Source organism: Heteronotia binoei, chromosome 8, assembly GCF_032191835.1.
Source record: "Heteronotia binoei isolate CCM8104 ecotype False Entrance Well chromosome 8, APGP_CSIRO_Hbin_v1, whole genome shotgun sequence".
Classification (NCBI taxonomy): Eukaryota; Metazoa; Chordata; class Lepidosauria; order Squamata; family Gekkonidae; genus Heteronotia; species Heteronotia binoei.
The window spans coordinates 121,212,711-121,231,370 of record NC_083230.1 but is presented as its reverse complement, the minus strand read 5'-3'; the positions used below and the strand labels follow the sequence as shown (position 1 = coordinate 121,231,370).

Here is an 18,660-nt window from a genome sequence, read left to right as displayed (position 1 = left end):
TGGGCCACTACCCTGATCCAGCATGGCTTCTCTTATGTTCATACGTGACACAGAGTGTTGGACTGGATGGGCCACTGGCCTGATCCAACATGGCTTCTCTTATGTTCATATGTGACACAGAATGTTGGACTGGATGAGCCACTGGCCTGATCCAACATGGCTTCTCTTATGTTCTTATGTGACACAGAGTGTTGGACTGGATGAGCCACTGGCCTGATCCAACATGGCTTCTCTTATGTTCATATGTGACACAGAGTGTTGGACTGGATGAGCCACTGGCCTGATCCAACATGGCTTCTCTTATGTTCTTATGTGACACAGAGTGTTGGACTGGATGAGTCACTGGCCTGATCCAACATGGCTTCTCTTATGTTCATATGTGACACAGAATGTTGGACTGGATGGGCCATTGGCCTGATCCAACATGGCTTCTCTTATGTGACACAGAGTGTTGGACTGGATGGGCCACTGGCCTGTTCCAGCATGCCTTTTCTTATGTTCTTATATGACACAGAGTGTTGGACTGGATGGGCCACTGGCCTGATCCAACATGGCTTCTCTTATGTTCTTATGTGACACAGAGTGTTGGACTGGATGGGCCATTGGCCTGATCCAACATGGCTTCTCTTATGTTCATACGTGACACAGAGTGTTGGACTGGATGGGCCACTGGCCTGTTCCAGCATGCCTTTTCTTATGTTCATACGTGACACAGAGTGTTGGACTGGATGGGCCACTACCCTGATCCAGCATGGCTTCTCTTATGTTCATACGTGACACAGAGTGTTGGACTGGATGGGCCACTGGCCTGATCCAACATGGCTTCTCTTATGTTCTTATGTGACACAGAGTGTTGGACTCGATCGGCCATTGGCTTGACTCAACATGGTTTCTCTTATGTTCTTATGTGACACAGAGTGTTGGACTGGATGGGCCATTGGCCTGATCCAACATGGTTTCTCTTATGTTCTTATGTGACACAGAGTGTTGGACTGGATGGGCCATTGGCCTGATCCAACATGGCTTCTCTTATGTTCACATGTGACACAGAGTGTTGGACTGGATGGGCCATTGGCCTGATCCAACATGGCTTCTCTAATGTTCTTATGTGACACAGAGTGTTGGACTGGATGGAGCATTGGCCTGATCCAACATGGCTTCTCTTAGTTCGAATCCCCACTCACCCAGCCAACTTCCACAGCAGATCTTTGGCCACTCACGCACACTCTCAGCCTAGCCTACCTGACAGGGCTGTTTGTGATGATAAAATAGTTTAGAGTGATGTAAGCCACTTTGGGAAAAGGCAGAGTATAAATGAAGTCAGTAAACAATACATTATTGGCTTTGAGCCACGGTATACCTTTATCCAGGGGTCGTTTTGTAGAAAAATAGGTGGCGGAGCTCATTAGCATAACTTATTAGCATATGCCACCGCTGCCCCAGCCAAAAGCAACCCAACGCAAGAAAGGAGAGTTTCAACCCAAATCCGAAGCGCGATACGACAGGTGGCATGTAGACTCCAAGGTGTTTGTCAGAGCAACAGGACAGTGCTTGGAATCAGGTCCATTTCACCTCGCCCCCCCCCCCAATTCCCCCTACCCAGTTGTCAATCTAACAGCGCAGCACCACCTCCCGTTCTGTGTCCAGAGAACACGGCTTCCTGCCCCACCCCCCGATATCCTGTCCTCTCCCCGGCACCTCCGGAGAGAGCCTTTCTGCCAGTGTTTAGACAAAACTGGGAGAGACCAGGGGTCCCTGGGGAGGAAAATGGGAGAGGGGGGAGTTTGTTCTGCATAAATGCATTCATCTGGTGGACCGCACCTCTGGGGAGTGGGGTGAAAGGACGTTGGAGCTGCGAATGAACACAGGGTGGGACTTCAGCCCAGGCCAAAAGGCGGCACGGAGCAGATCTGGGCTCGGTAGGGTGTCCTCCTTATTAAAAACCAGCACTTTCCCATAGCTCTCAAAAATGTTGGTGGACTGCACAAAAAGAAGACGACTGCAGATTTATACCCCGCCCTTCTCTCTTAATCAGAGACTCAGAGCGGCTCACAGTCGCCTTTCCCTTCCTCCCCCCACAACAGACACCCTGTTAGGTGGGTGGGGCTGAGAGGGCTCTCCCAGAAGCTGCCCTTTCAAGGACAACTCTGCCAGAGCTCTGGCTGACCCAAGGCCATTCCAGCAGCTGCAAGTGGAGGAGTGGGGAATCAAACCCGGTTCTCCCAGTTAAGAGTCCGCACAGATATTGCATTTATATCCCGCCCTTCTCTCTGAATCTCAGAATGTTCACAATCTCCTTTACCTTCACCCCCCCACACACACACACACATGCAACAGACACTCTGTGAGGTGGGTGGGGCTGAGAGAACTCTCCCAGAAGCTGCCCTTTCAAGGACAGCACTGCGAGAGCTCTGGCTGACCCAAGGCCATTCCAGCAGATGCAAGTGGAGGAGTGGGGGAATCAAACCCGGTTCTCCCAGATAAGAGAGCTCTGGCTGACCCAAGGCCATTCCAGCAGGTGCAAGTGGAGGAGTGGGGAATCAAACCTGGTTCTCCCAGATAAGAGAGCTCTGGCTGACCCAAGGCCATTCCAGCAGGTGCAAGTGGAGGAGTGGGGAATCAAACCCGGTTCTCCCAGATAAGAGAGCTATGGCTGACCCAAGGCCATTCTAGCAGCTGCAAGTGGAGGAGTGGGGAATCAAACCCGGTTCTTCCAGATAAGAGAGCTCTGGCTGACCCAAGGCCATTCCAGCAGCTGCAAGTGGGGAGTAGGGAATCAAACCCGGTTCTTCCAGATAAGAGTCCACGCACTTAACTGCTACACCGAACTGGCTCTCTGAAGAAGATATTGCGTTTATATCCCACTCTTCTCTCTGAATCTCAGAATGTTCACAATCTCCTTTACCTTCACCCCCCCCACACACACACACATGCAACAGACACTCTGTGGGGTGGGTGGGGCTGAGAGAACTCTCCCAGAAGCTGCCCTTTCAAGGAAAACTCTGTAAGATCTCTGGCTGACCCAAGGCCATTCCAGCAGCTGCAAATGGAGTAGTGGGGAATCCAACCCGGTTCTCCCAAATAAGAGAGCTCTGGCTGACCCAAGGCCATTCCAGCAGGTGCAAGTGGAGGAGTGGGTAATCCAACCCGGTTCTCCCAGATAAGAGAGCTCTGGCTGACCCAAGGCCATTCCAGCAGGTGCAAGTGGAGGAGTGGGGAACCAAACCCGGTTCTCCCAGATAAGAGAGTTATGGCTGACACAAGGCCATTCCAGCAGCTGCAAGTGGAGTAGTGGGGAATCAAACCCGGTCCTCCCAGATAAGAGAGCTCTGGCTGACCCAAGGCCATTCCAGCAGGTGCAAGTGGAGGAGTGGGGAAACCAACCCGGTTCTCCCAGATAATAGAGCTATGGCTGACCCAAGGCCATTCCAGCAGGTGCAAGTGGAGGAGTGGGGAATCCAACCCGGTTCTCCCAGATAAGAGAGCTATGGCTGACCCAAGGCCATTCCAGCAGGTGCAAGTGGAGGAGTGGGGAATCCAACCCGGTTCTCCCAGATAAGAGAGCTCTGGCTGACCCAAGGCCATTCCAGCAGCTGCAAGTGGAGGAGGGGGGAACCAAACCCGGTTCTCCCAGATAAGAGAGCTCTGGCTGACCCAAGGCCATTCCAGCAGCTGCAAGTGGAGGAGGGTGGAACCAAACCCGGTTCTCCCAGATAAGAGAGCTCTGGCTGACCCAAGGCCATTCCAGCAGGTGCAAGTGGAGGAGTGGGGAACCAAACCCGGTTCTCCCAGATAAGAGAGCTCTGGCTGACCCAAGGCCATTCCAGCAGCTGCAAGTGGAGGAGTGGGGAACCAAACCCGGTTCTCCCAGATAAGAGAGCTCTGGCTGACCCAAGGCCATTCCAGCAGGTGCAAGTGGAGGAGTGGGTAATCAAATCCGGTTCTCCCAGATAAGAGAGCACTGGCTGACCCAAGGCCATTCCAGCAGGTGCAAGTGGAGGAGTGGGGAACCAAACCCGGTTCTCCCAGATAAGAGAGCTCTGGCTGACCCAAGGCCATTCCAGCAGGTGCAAGTGGAGGAGTGGGGAACCAAACCCGGTTCTCCCAGATAAGAGAGCTCTGGCTGACGCAAGGCCATTCCAGCAGGTGCAAGTGGAGGAGTGGGGAACCAAACCCGGTTCTCCCAGATAAGAGAGCTCTGGCTGACCCAAGGCCATTCCAGCAGGTGCAAGTGGAGGAGTGGGTAATCAAACCTGGTTCTCCCAGATAAGAGAGCTCTGGCTGACCCAAGGCCATTCCAGCAGGTGCAAGTGGAGGAGTGGGTAATCAAACCCGGTTCTCCCAGATAAGAGAGCTCTGGCTGACCCAAGGCCATTCCAGCAGGTGCAAGTGGAGGAGTGGGGAATCAAACCTGGTTCTCCCAGATAAGAGAGCTCTGGCTGACCCAAGGCCATTCCAGCAGCTGCAAGTGGAGGAGTGGGGAACCAAACCCGGTTCTCCCAGATAAGAGAGCTCTGGCTGACCCAAGGCCATTCCAGCAGGTGCAAGTGGAGGAGTGGGTAATCAAATCCGGTTCTCCCAGATAAGAGAGCACTGGCTGACCCAAGGCCATTCCAGCAGGTGCAAGTGGAGGAGTGGGGAACCAAACCCGGTTCTCCCAGATAAGAGAGCTCTGGCTGACCCAAGGCCATTCCAGCAGGTGCAAGTGGAGGAGTGGGGAACCAAACCCGGTTCTCCCAGATAAGAGAGCTCTGGCTGACCCAAGGCCATTCCAGCAGGTGCAAGTGGAGGAGTGGGGAACCAAACCCGGTTCTCCCAGATAAGAGAGCTCTGGCTGACCCAAGGCCATTCCAGCAGGTGCAAGTGGGGGAGTGGGTAATCAAACCTGGTTCTCCCAGATAAGAGAGCTCTGGCTGACCCAAGGCCATTCCAGCAGGTGCAAGTGGAGGAGTGGGGAATCAAACCCGGTTCTCCCAGATAAGAGAGCTCTGGCTGACCCAAGGCCATTCCAGCAGGTGCAAGTGGAGGAGTGGGGAATCCAACCCGGTTCTCCCAGATAAGAGAGCTCTGGCTGACCCAAGGCCATTCCAGCAGGTGCAAGTGGAGGTGTGGGGAATCAAACCCGGTCCTCCCAGATAAGAGAGCTCTGGCTGACCCAAGGCCAATCCAGCAGGTGCAAGTGGAGGAGTGGGGAATCCAACCCGGTCCTCCCAGATAAGAGAGCTCTGGCTGACCCAAGGCCATTCCAGCAGGTGCAAGTGGAGGAGTGGGGAATCCAACCCGGTTCTCCCAGATAAGAGTCCACGCACTTAACCACTACACCAAAGAATCCACTTCAAACATCGAGGCTCGCTGGAAGCGCACTGTGGACGTCAGTGTGCAGCCAGAGGAAGAGACAGCACATCTGGCACATTGTCCTCTGAGCGGGAGAGCGCCCACCACGCCTTCTTGCGCGGTTCTTTTTTTAGGGGGGGAAGCAGCCTTCTCCGCCCCACTCCACAACAGATCCCTCTGGGACCTTCTATTCCTGTAACTCTCCAAGCTGCTGCCTTGAGATAAAACTAGAAGAGGGCAGCTGGTCAGCCTCATGTGTTCCTGGAGGGTTTTTTAAAACACAAAGGATGACTTTGGGTCAGCTTGCCGCTGTTCCGTGGCTCATCCTCCAAGTCTGACCTCACGACTGTGGTTTCTGGAACGTGCATCTTGTTGACTTTAACCCATCTGGAGCGCTGCTACAGATGTTTCTGGGACATGCTGGAGAGCGGGGGGGGGGGTCACTTTCTGGATCAGGAGTCCCCAAGTGTTTTGAGCCTGCTGGCAGCTTCAGAATTCCACTACCGTGCGGCAGGGCACAACTGCAAAATGGCTGCCGCAGGAGGCGGAGCCAGACACAAAATGGCGTACCTTCAGCCACATGGCAATGGTCCTTGTAGTCCGGTGATAATTTTTTTTAAAAGGTAGTCCCCCTGTGCAAGCACCAGTCGTTTCCGACTCTGCAGCGACGTTGCTTTCACAACGTTTTCACGGCAGACTTTTTACGGGGTGGTTTGCCCTTGCCTTCCCCAGTCATCTACGCTTTCCCCCCAGCAAGCTGGGGGCTCATTTGACCGACCTCGAAAGGATGGAAGGCTGAGTCAACCTGGAGCCAGCTACGTGAACCAGCTTCCGCCAGGATCTAACTCAGGTCGTGAGCAGAGGGCTCCGACTGCAGTACTGCAGCTTTACCACTCTGCGCCACGGGGCTCTGTGTGGTGATAGCTGCTGCCAAAGCAACGTTTTCAGAAATTGGCACAGCCAATCAAATATCCACCGGCCAATCAGAAAGAAGCCTGGGGGCAGCTGGGCAAAGTAGAATTTTCTGTTCTCACGTTCTGAACCTCCCGCCCATCAGCTTCATTAGCTGCGCTCGAGTTCTAATCTCTGGGGAGACGGAGAGAAGGTTTCCTTTGCCCACTTTCTCTGCAACAACAGAGGATCCGCTCCGTTCTCGCCTGTTCTGCCTCCCTCCTTTTGGCTGACCCAAAGGCTTTTATATAGTATTTATTGGTTTGGGTCAGTAAAGGGGGAAAAGGGAGGGAAGGGAAGGGGAAAATATAGACCGATTCCCCACCAGTCGTATGCCGCTCTCTTCCCTTCTCAGTGGGGCTTCCGCCGGATTTCACACTATCTGGGGCGGAGGGGGGGGGCTGCCACTTGATCCGCCTCTTTCGCACAGCAAAGAAGATCCTCTAAAGATTGGTTTCTGTTTGCCATGCAAAAAAGAGGAAGCAGATAGTGTGAAATCCAACCGAAGCCCCACGGAGAAGAGAGGAGGCGGCTGAGAGGTGAGAGGATCACCATCTTCAAGTCCTTGAAGGGCTGTCCTATAGAGGATGGGGTGGAATTGTTTTCTGTGGCCCCGGAAGGTAGGACCGGAACCAATGGGTTGAAATTAAATCAGAAAGAGTTTCCGGCTCAACATGAGGGAGAAACTTTTCTCCCTTTCTCACAATACAAGAACTGGTGGGCATTCAATGAAATTGCTGAGCAGTCGGGTTAAAACGGCTAAAAGGGAGTACTTCTTCACCCAAAGGGTGATTAACATGTGGAATTCACTGCCACAGGAGGTGGTGGCGGCCACAAGCATAGACAGCTTCAAGAGGGGTTTAGATAAAAATATGGAGCAGAGGTCCATCAGTGGCTATTAGCCACAGTGTGTGTGCATATATATCTCTATCTATCTATCTATCTATCTATCTATCTATCTATCTATCTATCTATCTATCTATCTATCTATCTATCTATCTATCTATCTATCTATCTATCTATCTATCTATCTATCTCTATATATATATATCTATATGTGTGTGTGTGTATTTGCCACTATGTGACACAGAGTGTTGGACTGCATGGGCCATTGGCCTGATCCAACATGGCTTCCTGACCGTTAGAGCGGTTCCTCAGTGGAACAGGCTTCCTCAGGAGATGCTGGGTCTCCTTCCTTGGAGGTTTTTCCACAGAGGCTGGATGGCCATCTGACAGCGATGAAGATCCTGTGAATTTAGGGGGAGGTGTTCGTGAGTTTCCTGCACTGTGCAGGGGGTTGGACTAGATGACCCTGGAGGTTCCTTCCAACTATATGATTCTATGAGGAGGCAGCTGAGAGATATGATCACCATCTTCAAGTCCCTGAAGGGCTCCCATATATAGGATGGTGCAAAATTGTTTTCTGTGACCCCGGAAGGTAGGACCAGAACCAGTGGGTTGAATTTAAATCAATAGGGTTTCCGGCTCTTTAGGAACATTAGGAAGAACTTCCTGATCGTTAGAGCGATTCCTCAGTGGAACAGGCTTCCTCGGGAGGTGGTGGGTTCTCCTTCCTTGGAGGTTTTTCAACAGAGGCTGGATGGCCATCTACAGCAATGAAGATCCTGTGAATTTAGGGGGAGGTGTTTGTGAGTTTCCTGCATTGTGCAGGGGGTTCCTCGGGAGGTGGTGGGCTCTCCTTCCTTGGAGGTTTTTCAACAGAGGCTGGATGGCCATCTACAGCAATGAAGATCCTGTGAATTTAGGGGGAGGTCTTTGTGAGTTTCCTTCATTGTGCAGGGGGTTCCTCGGGAGGTGGTGGGCTCTCCTTCCTTGGAGGTTTTTCAACAGAGGCTGGATGGCCATCTACAGCAATGAAGATCCTGTGAATTTAGGGGGAGGTCTTTGTGAGTTTCCTTCATTGTGCAGGAGGTTGGACTAGATGACCCTGAAGGTCCCTTCCAACTCTATGACTCTGTGATTCTACGGGAGGAAGGGAAGGTGATTGTAAGTCACTCTGAGACTCCGAGCGAAGGGCGGGGTATAAACCCAACTCTTCATCATCTGCTTCATTTGAGAGGGGCCACGGACCCTTAACACTGAGGGGATGGGAAACTGTTCGAATGTATTCCCCTCGGGAGTCAAGACCATACATCAGACGGCAGCAAACACAGCCCTGCGTTGATGCGCTTTCTTTGTCCTACAGGAAGACTTGATCAAGAGCTCCCTGGAAGAACCGCTGCTTGACATGCTCTGCAAAGCCCAGAAGCCCAACTTCAACCGAAACCGAGACCATTGCCTGGTGCAGCTGGCCTCCGTCGCGAGTGATCCCAACGCTGTGGCGATCCTCGGCGTCTCGGTGCAAAGTAAGTGCCACGTCCGTCTTGGACAGCCACGAGAGCTGGAGCGGAGATCTTCCGATCAGGGCCCTGCCGCCACTCCGGGCCGGCTTGCCCACTAGACAAACTAGGGCGCCAAGAGGGTGGGGGCGCAAAATTGGGCTCCCCCCCTCCCGGTGCCCCAAGCAACCGCCTAGTTTGCCTGCCTCAAAAATTGGCACAGCCAATCAAAGAACATAAGAGAAGCCGTGTTGGATCAGGCCAGTGGCCCCTCCAGTCCAACACTCTGTGTCACAGAAGAACATAAGAGAAGCCCTGTTGGATCAGGCCAATGGCCCATCCAGTCCAACACTCTGTGTCACATAAGAACATAAGAGAAGCCCTGTTGGATCAGGCCAATGGCCCATCCAGTCTGACACTCTGTGTCACATAAGAACATAAGAGAAGCCATGTTGGATCAGGCCAGTGGCCCACACTGTCCAACACTCTGTGTCACATAAGAACAGAAGAGAAGCCATGCTGGATCAGGCCAATGGCCCATCCAGTCCAACACTCTGTGTCACATAAGAACAGAAGAGAAGCCATGATGGATCAGGCCAGTGGCCCATCCAGTCCAACACTCTGTGTCACATAAGAACAGAAGAGAAGCCATGTTGGATCAGGCCAATGGCCCCTCCAGTCCAACACTCTGTATCACATAAGAACATAAGAGAAGCCCTGTTGGATCAGGCCAGTGGCCCATCCAGTCCAACACTTTGTATCACATAAGAGAAGCCATGCTGGATCAGGCCAGTGGCCCATCCAGTCCAACACTCTGTGTCACATAAGAGAAGCCATGCTGGATCAGGCCAATGGCCCATCCAGTCCAACACTCTGTGTCACAAAAGAACATAAGAGAAGCCATGTTGGATCAGGCCAGTGGCCCATCCAGTCCAACACTCTGCGTCACATAAGAACATAAGAGAAGCCATGTTGGATCAGGCCAGTGGCCCATCCAGTCCAACACTCTGCGTCACATAAGAACAGAAGAGAAGCCGTGTTGGATCAGGCCAGTGGCCCCTCCAGTCCAACACTCTGTGTCACATAAGAACATAAGAGAAGCCATGTTGGATCAGGCCAATGGCCCATTCAGTCCAACACTCTGTGTCACATAAGAACATAAGAGAAGCCATGTTGGATCAGGCTAATGGCCCATCCAGTCCAACACTCTGTGTCACATAAGAACATAAGAGAAGCCCTGTTGGATCAGGCCAGTGGCCCATCCAGTCCAACACTTTGTATCACATAAGAGAAGCCATGCTGGATCAGGCCAGTGGCCCATCCAGTCCAACACTCTGTGTCACATAAGAGAAGCCATGCTGGATCAGGCCAATGGCCCATCCAGTCCAACACTCTGTGTCACAAAAGAACAAAAGAGAAGCCATGTTGGATCAGGCCAGTGGCCCATCCAGTCCAACACTCTGCGTCACATAAGAACATAAGAGAAGCCATGTTGGATCAGGCCAGTGGCCCATCCAGTCCAACACTCTGCGTCACATAAGAACATAAGAGAAGCCATGTTGGATCAGGCCAGTGGCCCATCCAGTCCAACACTCTGTGTCACATAAGAACATAAGAGAAGCCATGTTGGATCAGGCCAGTGGCCCATCCAGTCCAACACTCTGTGTCACATAAGAACATAAGAGAAGCCATGTTGGATCAAGCCAATGGTCCATCCAGTCCAACACTCTGTGTCACATAAGAACATAAGAGAAGCTACAGTTGGCCACCCCCGGTATATACAAATTTGTAATGGTTAAAAAAAAACCATGCTGTTTAATAATACAATAAAATTATTCGTACCAAAAAATAAAATAAACCTGCTAGGTCAGGCCAGGCAGAAGGTGATGGGAAAGACCTCAGCCCAAGGGAGGGGGCAGAAGCCTTCGCTTCTGCACGCTTCCTTGCGTCTTCTGCGGGATTCTTTTTATAAAGCAGGCTGTATGCTTTCCATGGGCTCCACAAACAGTGACCATCTCTCCCCAACCCCCTTCCCTTTTGCTTTTTCCCATTAGTAAATTCTGTGGCTGAGGAGCTGTTTGAATCTCTGAAAATAAAGGAAGGAGAATTAAAGAAGGTAAGAGAAGATAATTCTGGTGTGATTTTGGCTATTTCAAATATCTAGACCGGAGTCCCCAATGGGGCATCTTGGTGCTCGCCAAAACCTTTCCAGCTTTTAGAACATGAGTGGGGCCAGATGGGGGGTTTTCCCCCAAGAAGGCTTCTCATTGGCTGCTGGAGATTTTATTGGCAGTCCAGGTTTTTAAAACACATTGCTTTAGCAGCACTTGCCCCCACTGCACAAGGATTTCCATCATGTGACTGATGGTATGATGTGGCAGCCATTTTGTGGCTGACTCCGCCTCCTGGGGCAGCCATTTTGGGCAGCCGTTTTTGGGGGCTGTGCACACCACGATGTGCCATAATTCCAAACGTGCCCTCCGGCTCAAAAAGGTTGTGGACCTCTATTCTAGACTCTGTATGGGTGACTGTGAACTCCTTCATCACACTGAGGTGGAAATGACTTCAGTTGTGCAGTTTCCTTCACCAGCCATCAAGAAAGGTTGTCCAGCACAGACTCCTTATGGTATGTTACCACCAGTGTTCCTCTAAGCTGAGTTAGCATGAGCTAGCTCACAGATTTTTAGCCTCCAGCTCAGCTTACACATTTTGGTCTTAGCTCAGGAAGGATGACCCCAGAGCACACTAATGTATGCAGTAGCTCGCAACTTTAATGCCAGGAGCTCACAAAGTAGAATTTTTGCTCACAAGGCTCTGCAGCTTAGAGGGAACATTAGTTAACACCCGCCTCACCCACAACGTTCAGAGAATGCCATGGATCAGTACCTTTTCCAAAGCCCCATATTCCAGAAGTGTGATCCTTCCTCTACCTCCATCTATTTTCCTTCCTTCCCCTCCATTTTCCTTCCTTCCTTCCTCTTCCTCCATTTTCTTTCTTTCTTTCTTTCTTTCTTTCTTTCTTTCTTTCTTTCTTTCTTTCTTTCTTTCTTTCTTTCTTTCTTTCTTTCTTTCTTTCCTTCCTTCCTTCCTTCCTTCCTCTCCCTCCATTTTCCTTCCTTCTTTCCCTTCCTCTCCCTCCATTTTCCTTCCTTCCTTCCTTCTTCTCCCTCCATTTTCCTTCCTTCCTTCTTTCTTCCTTCCTCTCCCTTCATTTTTCTTCCTTTCTTCCTTCTTTCCTCTCCCTCCATTTTTCTTCCTTTCTTCCTTCTTTCCTCTCCCGCCATTTCCCATCCATCCTTCCTTCCTTCCTTCTTTCCTTCCTTCCTCTCCCTCCACTTTCCTTCCTTCTTTCTTTCTTTCCTTCCTCTCCCTCCATTTTCCTTCCTTCCTTCCTTCCTCTCCCGCCATTTTCCTTCCTTCCTTCTTTCCTTCCTTTCTCTCCCTCCGTTTTTCTTCCTTCCTTCCTTCCTCTCCCTCCATTTACATTCCTTCCTTCTTTCCTTCCTTTCTCTCCCTCCGTTTCTCTCCCTCCGTTTTTCTTCCTTCCTTCCTCTCCCTCCATTACATTTCCTTCCTTCCTTCCTTTCTCTCCCTCCGTTTTTCTTCCTTCCTTCCTTCCTCTCCCTCCATTTACATTCCTTCCTCTCCCTCCATTTTCCTTCCTTCCTTCCTCTCCCGCCATTTTCCTTCCTTCCTTCTTTCCTTCCTTTCTCTCCCTCCGTTTTTCTTCCTTCCTTCCTTCCTCTCCCTCCATTACATTTCCTTCCTTCCTTCTTTCCTTCCTTTCTCTCCCTCCGTTTTTCTTCCTTCCTTCCTTCCTCTCCCTCCATTTACATTCCTTCCTCTCCCTCCATTTTCCTTCCTTCCTTCCTTCCTTCTTTCTTTCCTTCCTTCCTCTCCCTCCGTTTTTCTTCCTTCCTTCGTCTCCCTCCATTTTCCTTCCTTCCTTCTCTTGCGGCTCTCAAACATCTGACATTTATTCTGTGTGGCTCTTACGTTAAACAAGTTCAGCCACTCCTGCTATACAGCTTGCCTAGATCTATGTCGGTTCTAGGGCAGCGGCAGGATGACCGTGGTTGCAGGTAGTCACAGGAACGCCAAGAGGAACTGAGGCCAGACTGAACTAGCTCACAGGATGGGGTACTAAAACCATCACTCCCCCAGTGTGGCTTCTGTTCCCCCTTACTTTCCAGCAGGGATGCTTTTGCCCCCAGCCATTTCATCCCCCTGGCTCCGTTTTCCTTCTGCAGCTTGGAGTGAACGTCAGCTACGCCGGCCAGTACTCAGACATGGACAGCGAGGACCGGTTCAGCATGCCCTTGATCATCACCATCGTCTGCATGGCGGCGTCCCTTCTCCTCGTGGCCGCCATCTATGGCTGTTGCCACCAGCGCATTTCCCAAAGGAAAGACCAGGTAACCAGTCTGCATGTGTGACTGAGAAACTCTGTGCTGTACATCTTCTAGGGCTCTGTTAAGATCCAGCATAAGAGCACAAGAAGCCATGTTGGATCAGGCCAATGGCCCATCCAGTCCAACACTCTGTGTCATATAAGAACATAAGAGAAGCCATGTTGGATCAGGCCAATGGCCCATCCAGTCCAACACTCTGTGTCACATAAGAACATAAGAGAAGCCACGTTGGATCAGGCCAATGGCCCATCCAGTTCAACACAACATCCAGTTCAGCACCTGATCCAACATGGCTTCTCTTGTGTTCTTATGTGACACAGAGTGTTGGACTGGATGGGCCATTGGCCTGATCCAGCATGGCTTCTCTTATGTTCTTATGTGACACAGAGTGTTGGACTGGATGGGCCATTGGCCTGATCCAACATGGCTTCTCTTATGTTCTTATGTGACACAGAGCGTTGGACTGGATGGACCATTGGCCTGATCCAACATGGCTTCTCTTCTGTTCTTATGTGACACAGAGTGTTGGACTGGATGGGCCATTGGCCTGATCCAGCATGGCTTCTCTTATGTTCTTATGTGACACAAAGTGTTGGACTGGATGGGCCATTGGCCTGATCCAGCATGGCTTCTCTTATGTGACACAGAGTGTTGGACTGGATGGGCCATTGGCCTGATCCAGCATGGCTTCTCTTATGTTCTTATGTGACACAGAGTGTTGGACTGGATGGGCCATTGGCCTGATCCAACAGGGCTTCTCTTATGTTCTTTTGCGACACAGAGTGTTGGACTGGATGGGCCACTGGCCTGATCCAACAGGGCTTCTCTTATGTGACACAGAGTGTTGGACTGGATGGGCCACTGGCCTGATCCAACACGTCTTCTCTTACGTTCCTAAAGCCAGCACCTCAGAAAACCAAAGACTTTTCTCCCCTCAGTTTGGAGGCAGCAAGCTGTTTTTACATCCAGTGGCCAGCAGAGGGCAGAAGCCCCACAGAGTTCACTCTGATAGTAAGGGCTTATATCTCAGCAACTACATTTATTTCCAAGCAGTCAGGAATAGCTGTGGGACGATCTTAGCTTTAGATTGAGAAGGAGTTTGTGCACATGAAGTGCTTTGGGCTGTGAGGGAGGTCATATCTAGAAACATCCGGCCTCATTTTGAACAGGAGTGGAGCTCCAGAACTTCTCATTTCTATTGTGCTCCTTCTTTCTTATCCCCCCTCCCCCAAACAAGAATACTTAATTCTGGGCTCACTCGTTCAAACCCCCTGTGAGAATTTTGCTGATCTCTTTTGACCCCCCCCCCCCATAAAACGAGGAAATAAACCAAAACATAGAAAGCAGACAAGATGAAAATCTTCCTCCTGTCACTGTGGCTACACGGGAGGGAAAAAAAATTGAACTTCTGATGGGGAGCAAGGTTTTATGACGACATAATTCAAGAAGCATTTGAAGGTACGCGCTGAGCTGATATTATTTAGAACACCTTCCGGTGATGTCCAGGGCTGTGCAGCATGTGCAAATGAGTTCCAGCACCTCTTTTTCGGCGAAACGACCCCTGAGAAGCATGCATGGAGCTCCTTTGCCCTCTTTACAAGGAGCCCCCTTAGAGCTCTGCACTCCACCTGGTGGAGAAATGAATCTTCCTGCTGGGGCAGAGGCGTTTCCTCTCGCCCACGTTTCTGCCGGACCGGAGCAACATTACAGGGCAAAAAAACCCAACAACAACTCGAGAAGCTCACAGGTTCCTTTGGGGGTCAGACTGTGGCTCACTGGTAGAGCCTCCGCTTTGATCACACTGTGCCATCCTCTTGTTTAACCTGGAGAGGAGGTGGCTGAGAGGCGATACGATCACCATCTTCCAGTACTTGAAGGGCTGTCATCTAGAGCAGGGTGTCAAATCTATCAGGCCCCTGAGCTACCGGCTGTCATCTGCGTCCTTCTCCCTCGCTCTCGTTTCCTTCTGCGTAACAACACACTCAATCGCACAGGAACTACAGAGCAAAACCTCTACTTTCTCCATTTACTAAGGCTCCTCCCTTGAGGAGGAAGTGGGGGAGGCAGAGTTTGCTTTGCCAGGCTCTCTCAATCACACAGCACAGCTACTGAGCCAAGCCTCTCTTCCTTCTATTGGCTGAGGCTCCTCTCCCTCCTGAGCCCCTGGGGAAGGAAGGAAAGAGCCAGAGCTTCCTTTGGCCCAGTTCCCTGGATCCCATGGGAGAAATACAAAGAAAGCACCTTGAAGACCAATGAGTGCTAACGTTTTAAGCATGTTTTATTTCAAAGGGTTTTTTAAAAAACAAAACAAAACTGTAATTGTCTTTGTCCGTGTCCTTTATAAAGTTTATATCTCTGCTACCTAATCTTAAAGTGGTACACAAATGGCTCAGTCCAACGGGGCCCGGCCTGACAAGGTCTCATTTAGGTCAGATCCGGCCCTCATAACAAATGAGTTCGACACCCCTGATGTAGAGGATGGTGCAGAATTCTTTTCTGTTGCCCCAGAAGGTCGGACCAGAACCAGTGGGTTGAGATTAAATCCAAAGAGTTTCTGGCTCAACATTAGGAAGAACTTCCTGACCGTTAGAGCGGTTCCTCAGTGGAACAGGCTTCCTCAGGAGGTGGTGGGCTCTCCTTCCTTGGAGGTATTTCAACAGAGGCTAGGTGGCCATCTGACAGCAATGAAGATCCTGTGGATTTAGGGGGAGGTGTTTGTGGGTTTCCTGCATTGTGCAAGGGGTTCCTCGGGAGGTGGTGGGCTCTCCTTCCTTGGAGGTTTTTCAACAGAGGCTAGATGGCCATCTGACAGCAATGAAGATCCTGTGAATTTAGGGGGAGGTGTTTGTGGGTTTCCTGCATTGTGCAAGGGGTTCCTCGGGAGGTGGTGGGCTCTCCTTCCTTGGAGGTTTTTCAGCAGAGGCTAGATGGCCATCTGACAGCAATGAAGATCCTGTGAATTTAGGGGGAGGTGTTTGTGGGTTTCCTGCATTGTGCAAGGGGTTCCTCGGGAGGTGGTGGGCTCTCCTTCCATGGAGGTTTTTCAACAGAGGCTAGATGGCCATCTGACAGCAATGAAGATCCTGTGAATTTAGGGGGAAGTGTTTGTGAGTTTCCTGCATTGTGCAGGGGGCTGGACCAGATGACCCTGGAGGTCCCTTCCAACTCTAGGATTCTCTGATTTCCTCTCTATTTTCCAGCAACGCCTGACAGAGGAGCTGCAAACCATGGAGAATGGCTACCACGACAACCCCACCTTGGAGGTGATGGAGACCTCCTCAGAGATGCAGGAGAAGAAGGTGAACCTGAACGGGGAGCTGGGAGACAGCTGGATCGTCCCGATGGACAACCTAACGAAAGAGGATCTGGAGGAGGAAGAGGACACACATTTATAATTCCAAAAACAGAAACACACAGAGAGAGAACGGACTTCACACTAAGCAAAATAAGAAAGAAAGAAAGAAAAAGGAAAACTGAAATCGCAGCCGCAAGTGCCGACAGAGCGGGGGGAGTGGAGAGAGCATTGTTTTCATAAGAGCAGAGAGTCTCACGTTAGGCATCTGCCACGGCCACAACTTTAAAAAAAAAAAAACCCAGAGAACTCCCACTAGCTTGTACCCAAAATTATATGTGCACTGATATGTATTTCACGCCCCCCCCCCCACACACACACAAACTGTGCCTCTGTTTAAGCATTAAGTGAGGCAGGCAGAATCGGGCAACCTGTAGGCGAAACCGTTGCTTTTCGAGATGCGAAGGGTCCATAGGAGTCGTTCAGAGTGTGTTGGGCGCAAATCGTTCCGAAATCGACCTGAAGGAGGCCTGGCTGGGGGGTTTTGAACAGGAAAGTTTCTAGCCCCGCAGGGTGAAAAAGATCGGGCAGGCGGTGCCCGGTGACCCCCTCTAAAATGAGGAACAAACAGGACCGCTGTTACTTCACATCAGGACATTTTTTTTTTTTTGTAGCAGGGACTCCTTTGCATATTAGGCCACACAGCCCTGATGTAGCCAATCCCCCTGGAGCTTACAGACCTCTTAGCACAGGGCCTTCTGGAAGCTCCAGAAGTATTGGCTACATCAGTGGAGTGGGGCCTAATATGCAAAGGAGGTCCTTCTAGAATTCCTCCCCTGCTTATAGGGCTCTTAGAGCATGGCCTGCTGTAAGCTCCTGGAGGATTGGCTACATCAGGGGGGTGGGGCCTAATAGGCAAAGGAGGTCCTGCTAGAATTCCTTATAGGAGGTCTTATAAGGAAGACCTCCTTCACATGCTCTTGAGTCTAATATGCAAAGGACCTCTCCTAGAATTCCACCCCTGCATATTAGGCTACACACCCCTGATGTAGCCAATCCTCCAAGAGCTTACAGGGCTCTTAGCACAGGGCCTACTGTAAGCCCAGGAGGATTGGCTACTTCAGGGGGTGTGGCCTAATATGCAAAGGAGGTCCTGCTAGAATTCCACCCCTGCTTATAGAGCTCTTTGAGCATGGCCTGCTGGAAGGTCCAGGAGGATTGGCTACATCAGGAGGGTATAGCCTAATAGGCAAAGGAGGTCCTGCTAGAATTCCTTACAGGGCTCTTTGTACAGGGCCTACTGTAAGCTCCTAGAGGATTGGCTACATCAGAGGGTGTGGCCTAATATGCAAAGGAGTTCCTGCTACAGAAAAAAAAGACCTCCTTCACATGATCTTGAGTCACTTTTGGACTCTGGTTGAGTCCAGGATCTTTGGATTCCTATAGGCGGTGGGGGTTTGTAGCTTTAATACTTATTACCCTCCTCTTTTCCGGTGACCCAGATCTGGAGCCCTCTGCCCCCTTGATTTCACTGTATCTCCTCCCCCCCCCCATCTTTCAAAATATCAAAGCGAGGACCCCAAAGAAAGCCTACAACGATGAGAGGGAACTTATTCTAGTTACGTCTGCAAGAATGAGTTGGGGGATTTGGCAGCCACAGAGAGATGCGTCGCCTTGCACGTCTGGTAGTGTTTCTGGACCAGTCGTACGCACGCCTTTTTTTTGCCTTGTCAATCGGATTTTGAGCGGCGGGGAATTTGTTGGCGATCCAGGCAGGCAACGGCAAAAGGTTCCGACACAGAGAGTTTGATGGACGAGGGTTCGATGGAAAGATCTCCGCCAGGCGCGGGGAGGAAGACTCACAGTAAAGATTTAAGGCTTTCTACTTTGAGGCAAAATGGGAAAAGGGGGTCAAAGGCAGTTACAGCCGGGGGTGGGATTCTCGCAGGAGCTCCTTTGCATATTAGGCCACACACCCCTGATGTCGCCAATCCCCCGAGAGCTTACAAAAAAAAGCCTTCTAAGCTCTCAGAGGATTGGCAACATAAGGGGGCATGGCCTAATATGCAAAAGAGCTTCTGCTAGAATTGCCCCCCCCCCCTGGTTACAGCGGCACCTTTTAAACACTCAACTGCAGCAGTGTTGTGTGCTGCTGGGTAAAGGCGTCGCCCTTTCCTTAAAGGGGGGGGGGGGAAGGATGTGTGCCTTTGAGATGCATTGTTTGTACATAAGCCCGTGTAGTTGTTTAGAGCCGGCACCTGTGTGTAGAAATATGGGTGCCTAGCAGGAAAAGAAATCAAGACTGAAATCTGCTGGGGGGGGGGGTTTAATT

General features: G+C 50.9%; 1 protein-coding gene across 1 annotated transcript in view; it reads left to right on the top strand.

The window, feature by feature from the left end:
• Positions 1-16,628, top strand: part of PODXL (podocalyxin like) — a 32,077-nt gene extending 15,449 nt beyond the window's left edge. Inside the window, exons 4-7 of the mRNA XM_060244621.1 lie at positions 8,492-8,651; positions 10,679-10,740; positions 12,875-13,039; positions 16,237-16,628. Of these exons, the coding sequence (XP_060100604.1) occupies positions 8,492-8,651; positions 10,679-10,740; positions 12,875-13,039; positions 16,237-16,431 (582 nt within the window). The 3' untranslated portion in view covers positions 16,432-16,628. The remainder of the gene's footprint in view (positions 1-8,491; positions 8,652-10,678; positions 10,741-12,874; positions 13,040-16,236) is intronic.
• Positions 16,629-18,660: the final 2,032 nt, after the last annotated feature.